The sequence below is a fragment of the Bidens hawaiensis genome, unplaced genomic scaffold, assembly GCF_021521415.1.
Source record: "Bidens hawaiensis isolate Kalapana, Puna unplaced genomic scaffold, B.hawaiensis_p1.1 tig00002123_1, whole genome shotgun sequence".
Classification (NCBI taxonomy): Eukaryota; Viridiplantae; Streptophyta; class Magnoliopsida; order Asterales; family Asteraceae; genus Bidens; species Bidens hawaiensis.
In genome coordinates, this window is record NW_027491112.1 from 2,908,602 (window position 1) to 2,916,526 (window position 7,925).

The following is a 7,925-nucleotide window of genomic DNA, read 5'->3' on the forward strand; positions in this document are numbered from 1 at the left end:
TTGTTAAATGAGTATTGAATATTAATATTGTATCACCCTTCATCACACTACCCCCATGCACCCCTACCCCACCCCACCTCACCTCACTCCATTTATACGCCTTCACATCACTCTTTCTCATCAGCCTCTCCCCATTTCTGTCTACTTCTTTAGACTTTTAATGGGGTTTATTACCTTCTTTTCACTTGTTTTCATTCTCACTGGATCATCAGTCACCAATGCTGGCTCATGGCCACCTTCACCTGGGTTCTACCCAAGCTCAAAGTTCAGGTCCATGACCTTTAACCAAGGGTTTAGAAACCTTTGGGGTCCTAGCCACCAGAGCATTAACAACAATGCTGTTGACATATGGCTCGACCGTACATCAGGTCACACTCTTCACCCTTTCTCAAATAATTTTACTTTAGTTTTATAAGAAACAAATGTTACTTTCCAACTTGATTAATCCAACTTCTAGTTTTATCTCTTAATAGGCTACATTTATTGTGAAAACTGTGTTTTACCTGATCCCATTGGTAAACAGTACTGGTGAAGTTTTTTCTGGATAAAAAGATTAGTTGTTAGAAAGTGACTTCGGTGCAAAAAATGATTTTTTTTTTACTTTTAACCCTTGAAACGCAAAATGTAAGATACGATTTACATGATCAGATGATCCAGTTGGTTAACAGGACAATGACGAGTCACGTGAGTTTTCCTAGTACTATTAAATGGTTTAAAAAACAAAGTACAAGAAATATATTAATGGGTTTATTTCGACATAAAACTTGTGACTGCTTGGCAAGTTTGTGCTAAATCATTAAAAGAATTGTCCGAATAAATATATGGATCGGTCAACATGACTCTAAACTTACTCATTAAGAGACTATAAAGTCCGTAACTAAATCTTGAATAATTTCTTGATGGCAGGAAGCGGGTTCAAGTCGGTAAAACCATTTAGATCCGGTTACTTTGGAGCATCCATCAAACTTCAAAAGGGTTATACAGCGGGAGTGATAACAGCATTCTATGTGAGTGCTAAACATATCAATGATTATTATAGTATCAATGCAAGCATTGAAACTCATAGTACAATACTTGGAATACACAATGACACTTCCACCAATAATTTGCTTACTTATCGACAATATTCATGTCACATCGTTAACTTTTTTACCTTTTCATGAATTCTTCTAAAAGAAATATTCTTTCCCATATTTTAAAATCAAGAATCCCGTTTTAGAAACATCAAATAAATAAAATTACATTTTTTAACAGCTAAATGTCGCACTTTAAAATAATTGAACCCTTGACCTTTTATTTTTATTATTTACCGTCTTATCATCCCACCAAAGTGGGAATGACAGCAAAGAAAATTACATATATATTGATATTTTATTGTAATGAGTCTTAAAATTAGTAATAAATGATTAAAAGATTTAATTAATAAGTACCATTTTAAGTATTTTATCCTGGTATGATTGCATTGTTTGATAAAGTGAAGAACATTTTGTCACTAGGTGTTTGTAATTTTGTGGAAAACAAATGGCATCCTTTGAACAATGTGCATGAATCTTTCTAAAATTAAAAGAATGATCGGTTTTGGTGTGGGTTGATATTGGTTTGATTTGGTTGACAAAAGTCAAAACCGGTTTTGGTTCGGGTTGAAAACTTTAATTTGTTTCATTTATTGAGACGGAATGAGTAATCCCTCCATTTCAAATAAAATAACATATTTATAACCAAAATAACATATTTTAATGTAAATTCAAATGCTATATTTACTACTTTGTCTACAAAATTTGTTACAAGTTTTAAATAGCATTAACTATTTGAGTTAATTAACAAAAATATTTTGAATGTAGCTTTCAAACAATGAAGCACATCCAGAGTTCCATGATGAAGTTGACATAGAATTCCTTGGGACAACATTTGGGAAGCCATACACATTGCAAACAAATGTGTACATAAGAGGAAGTGGTGATGGCAAGATTATTGGGAGAGAAATGAAGTTTCATTTATGGTTTGACCCCACAGAAAATTTTCATCACTATGCAATCTTGTGGAGCCCACATGACATAATGTAAGTTTTTTTTAATAATGGCACATTTTAGGTATTTTAACTATTTAATAAATATTTTTTTCCCTTCAAAAAAATAGCCTGGCTAGTTTTCAATGGTTTTTCTTTAATCATTGAATCTTGTTTTATTATTGAAAAAAGCCACCTTTTTAGTTGGAAATTATGTTACAACTTTAAAATGTTATGTAACCCTTGTTCTGTTTGTCTAGATTTTTTGTGGACGATGTGCCGATAAGAAGGTATCCAAGGAAAAGTGACGCAACGTTTCCACTAAGACCGATGTGGTTATACGGGTCAATATGGGACGCATCTTCTTGGGCAACTGAAAACGGTAGATACAAAGCAGACTACAAATACCAACCCTTTGTAGGAAGGTTCACCAATTTTAAAGCAACGGGTTGCACTGCCTATTCACCACCGCGGTGCCACCCAGTCACTGCATCTCCAGGACGATCGGGTGGCCTAAGCAGGAGGCAGTACATGATCATGAATTGGGTGCAAAGCCGGTACATGGTCTATAACTATTGCAGAGACAACAAAAGGGACCATTCCTTGACACCAGAATGCTGGATATAATAAGTTTTGACTGTTTTATTTACTATTTACCCAACACATTTAAGGTCACATGGGGAGCCCTTTAAGTTTAAGTTAAGGGCACTTTTTTTTTATTATTAAGGGTATGTTGTGATGGACCCACAAAAGTTGGTTCAGCATCCAAAGCCCTACAGAAGAGCAAAGAGATTTATTTCTATTGTGCATTTGTGTGTAATTTTAATCAAAGGTTTAAGAAAACTAGTGGTCTTTTAATAAAACTTGGTAAGCATTTATAGATTTATTATAGAAAAAAAAATATCGTTATTTCTCTATTTTGGATGTAATGATGGTTATTCTGGAAGATGTTAAAACTTTTTCCGTAGTGTTTGAAACTTGTATCGTTTTTAACTTCTAATAAAAAAAACTATATGATTTGTCACTTATTACTCTACATTAATCGGATTAATGTATTTAATAGCTGAATAATAATAAATTTCTAAAAATTTATGTGGATAAAATTTAGTCATCATAAATTTTAAAAATATATTATTATGTAGTTATTAAATACATATAATGCATCGCCGCTACCCTACGTTAGCAACATAACGCATCGTCAACCCTATGTTATACACAACAAGTCGTCGGCCATGAGATCCGGCAGGTCGTCGCCGCGATGTGAACACGGGTGTCAGGTATGGCAGTCCGTCGTTGACGTCGTTAACAAGAACACATCGTCTGTGATTAAATGGGCCGAAGAACACATCGTCGACGACCTATTTCGGCAGATTCCGGCCACATGTCGTTATCCTATTTGTTTCAGTAACGCATCGTCGGTGTTCAATATCATGTCGTCGGCGACGAGATACCAAATGGACAAAGTTGGAAACTTGAATTAGTGGGGATAAACTTGGAAACACATTCTCTAAATGAGTCATTTAGGGAATTTTCCCAATTTAAAAACTCCCACTGATTTGGGTTTCCTTATATTTAATTTTTAACAAAATTCGAAATATTAACATTATATATGTCTTTTTGTTTATATGTTATGTTTTTAGAAAACTCGTGTAGTTTCAAAAAACACTATAACATATAAGGTCAATTAATCAACTAATTGTTTATTTCTAAATTATTGTAAATACTATATGATGTCTTCGTATTACCATTGTATAATTCTCAAGCTAGTAGTGTGTGAATCTAGTTAGATTCTCCGTATAACGCAGAATTACTAAAATAATATATATACTAAAGAAATAGTTTATCTACCTATACTATTAAAACATCATTTTTCACATATCATTATTCAATTAGACTTTTCACATACAAGTTCTTATTCACAATTTCCCTTCATGAATGATAAATTAAAAAATATGTTGTTGATGAGAATTAAACTCACTACCTTGATTTTATAAAATGTTTGCGGCCTACCAACTCAACTAGAATGAATTAATATTAATCTTCATTTTTATTAATTTAAATAGATTCACAACCTTTCATTTTGATTTTTTTAGAAAGTAAATACAAATTATTCTTACTAATATATGTATTTTAAGAAATTATTTATAATCTTATGAATTCATATGTTATTATGTATATTATTAAATTTAATTTTTTTTATTTTATTTCTTAATTACTCGTGTATCACACAAGCTATATCTTAATTTATTAAATATGTTAGTGTAAATTTATTGAAAACACAAAAGTTTATATCCACCTTTATGTCTATGTCTCTAGGTTTGTTTTCATTGGTACATATGTAACATTTATTTAGGAGTCATAAACATTGGTTAATGAGCCCATAAGCCAACTAAATTATTCTGAAACATTGTCTCTAAATTTGTTCGTTGTCTAGACAGTAGTGGGGGCTAGAGGTGCACAAACCGGTTTTTTTAAAAAAACCGGTTCGGTTATTAACCGGACCGGTTTTTTTGGCCCGGAAAAAAACCGGTTCGGTTAATAACCGGACCGGTTAATAACCGGTTTTTTGCTGTCAAAACCCTAACCGGTCTAACCGGTTAGGACCGGTTAATAAACCGGTTTTTTTTATTAACCGGTTTTTTTTATTAACCGGTTTTTTTTTTTTTTTTTTTTTTTTTTAAATTTCGCGGTTTCAAATACGAATATTTGTTTTTTATATTTTGTACTTAATGAAGACAATTATTTTTTCACAGTATAAACAAACCGGTAACTACAAGGCAAAACGGTAACTACAAGGCAAAACGGACTGACCGAAGCCATTCTTTGCTTTCGTTGTTAGGGTTCTTTGCTTGGAAGATGAGTATGAGTGTGTGTTGGTGAATGTGTTTTCAACAAACCAAAGATTAAAAACACATAACTTTCATTTATAGTTTTTACATTAAAAATACAAACATTAAATCGTTATCGCATAATCGCGTATGAAATAAACGTTTAGAGCGTTTGGAGTTGTATAATCGAGTGTGATCTAACCAATACCCAACCTAAACTATATATAGATGTTTGTGGGGGTAAAATGGTAAAAAAAAAAAAACGGTCCAAAAACAAAAAAAACGGGCATATAGCCGTTATAAACCGGTTTTTTTATAAACCGGTTAACCGGTTTTTTATAAACCGGTTAACCGGTTTTTACATAACCGGTTAATAAAAAAAACTGGTTTTTCCATTAACCGGTTCGTTAACCGGTTTTGGATCTAGAACTTGTAACCGAAAGACGAACCGGCGGTTTCTAAACCGGTCAAACCGGTTTTTAAAAAACCGGTTTTCGTAAAAACCGGTTTCCGGTTTAAACCGGTAAACCGGTTCCCCAACCGGTTTTTTTGGCCATCTCTAGTGGGGGCCCTTTTCCCTCCAAAGCGCCTCAAAGCGTCAGGAGCACAGTCCCAAGGCGCTTTGAAGGAAGGGCGCTTATCACATAGTGCCGGATAGAGGAAGAAACGTATCAGTGATTGGTGGGTTGCCTTCACTCTCACTTCTAGAAAGATTAAAAAGAGTTTTTATTTATTGTAGTTTCTCTTTTAAATTTTAACGTGGGGTGTTACTTTTAATGTATTTTATTTATTTATTTTATTTTATTAAATTTTATTTATTTTGTTTTTATTAAAAAATGAAAAAAACAATAATAAGGTAATGATTGATAGGACTCCATCCACTACACCTTTTTTTTACTATTAAAAAGCCTATATAAATGACGTGGTGCTACATGGTGCAAAACGTCTTATATGAGCTTTATCAATTACACACGATCTTAGTACTCCTCTTCTAGTTTGCTACTTTACTATAACCTATAAGAAAATAATCCTAAAACATGACAACATATTACATTATTACTTGGAGAGTGTTTAATTAGGTGATCAACTGATCATCATGCTTATAACCGACCAAATATCGTTAGAATTCACATGACAACGTACGTATTGACTTGTCGACGGACAACATGTCAGATTTTAGGTAATGTTAATGTTCATCGACAATTCTAGTAACTCATAGTTTCCCATATATGTGTATAAAAACAGGGAGATTCCTATGGTTGTACACTAAGCATTAACTAGAATTACTTTTTGTATCATGCATGCATACAATCATGTAACGATACAAAGACTTAGAGCATCTGCATCAACAAACCTCCACAAACCGCCACATCATCACCTACCTATACAATTTATATGTAATTAAATTACTTTATAACAAATTCAACTTTTATATTTCGTATATATTCAAATGATACATTAAACATTTAAAAAAATATAACTTTCAAAAAATAAAACATTAAAATTATAAAAATAACTAAGCATTTAAAAAATAAAACACAATAAACAATAAAATAAAACATGCATTAACTTAAAATGAAACGTACATTAACTAAATATAAAAACATACATCAACTTAAAATTAAAGATTACATAAAATATGAAATTAAATTCAAATGTTATGTTTTTTCTTGATTTTTTCACATAACGCTACGCGCGTTTCCAATGTGTCCGGATCCATATTTGAGCGATCCATAAATAGAATGTTCATATCTTGATTAAACAAAATTTGACCCATTTGCTCGTGATATTTATCAAAAGATGTCGTTTTCTTGGTCACATATTCTTGCATTAGCTCGGTGACTTTGTCGACAACTGGTTCATTTTTTACTTTGCTTTTCGTCCGTGCCTTTGCCTTCTTTTGTTTGATTGGTCGTTGCAACTCTTCAAATTCGTCCACCACATTGAACGCTACCTCGTCATTCGAGTCACCGAGATTGACGTTGACGCTTGTATGCGTGTTTGAAGCCGATGTGGTGTACTCCCCCGAAGTTGATGTTTTCGTCCTTTTAGTGTGAACTGGCTCGGCCCACTTTGGCTCATGTCTAACAACATTCCACACATGCTCATACTTAAAAACGCCTTTCGCCTCTTCATTAAACTCATTTTTTGTGTGACTAATGACTTGATCGTCAGACCACCCGCTTCTCTTTTGTTGTCGGTTATGCTTGAATAATTCACAAAACTTGTTAACCGGACCTGCCATCATGTACCAATGCGACTTTACATTTTCGGCAGATCGAGGGGTGTCACTGACTTCATTACAAAAATACTTATGCACCCGAGCCCAGAAATCATTGCTTCTTTGGCTGTTACCAATCTTTGAGTCGACGGAAATTTCAATGTAAGCACGAGCTAAAATTGTTTCTTCGGCAATACTCCACTTATGTATCGTGACTTTTGGCTTAGAAGGTTGTTCGACAGCGGTTTTATCTTTCTTCTTTTTACTCGACTGAGCTATCGGGGATGGAGATGACGTTCCAGACATTTGAGTAGATGGAGGTGATGGATTCATTGCATACGGCTTAAAGCCGGGATGAAAGTGTGGTGGAAACTGAATTTGTGGTATATTGTGATAATTTTGCATCATATAGTTTGGGTGTTGGATTGGTGGGTAAAGGGAATTTTGAAATTGACCATATCCCATGATAGGATTTTGGAATTGGGTCGGGATGGGTTGGCTCGGGTTTTGATTCAGGATGGGTTGGCTCGGGTTAGGAGTTGAGTTACCGAGTAAAAATTGTTGAAACGTAGTGTTATCATCCATTTTTTTGGTTGAAAGTGTGCAAATTTTGGTGAAAGAATTTGAATTTTAATGTTCGTTGTGGGTGTGTGTTAATTTATAGAGTTTGTTACCTCTTAATTTTTTTTATCCTTGACCGGTAAAAGTTGGTTTGGTGCATTCAGTTTAACATATTGTAGTTGGTGGAGTATTGATTCAAGTCATTCAACGTTATCATTATATTCTTCTGGCATATTAAAGTTGAGTACATAACTTTATATTTCATATAAAATAGAACATAGCATAAATAAAATAATAAAACATTACATAA

The 7,925-nt window shown here is 33.3% G+C and overlaps 1 protein-coding gene across 1 annotated transcript; it reads left to right on the forward strand.

The window, feature by feature from the left end:
* LOC143605759 (putative xyloglucan endotransglucosylase/hydrolase protein 32) lies at window positions 1–2,891 on the forward strand. Its single transcript, XM_077081756.1, has 4 exons — window positions 1–368; window positions 907–1,007; window positions 1,842–2,059; window positions 2,266–2,891. Exons 1-4 carry the CDS (start codon window positions 56–58, stop codon window positions 2,630–2,632), a joined length of 999 nt encoding a protein of 332 aa, XP_076937871.1. The 5' UTR covers window positions 1–55; the 3' UTR covers window positions 2,633–2,891.
* Window positions 2,892–7,925: the final 5,034 nt, after the last annotated feature.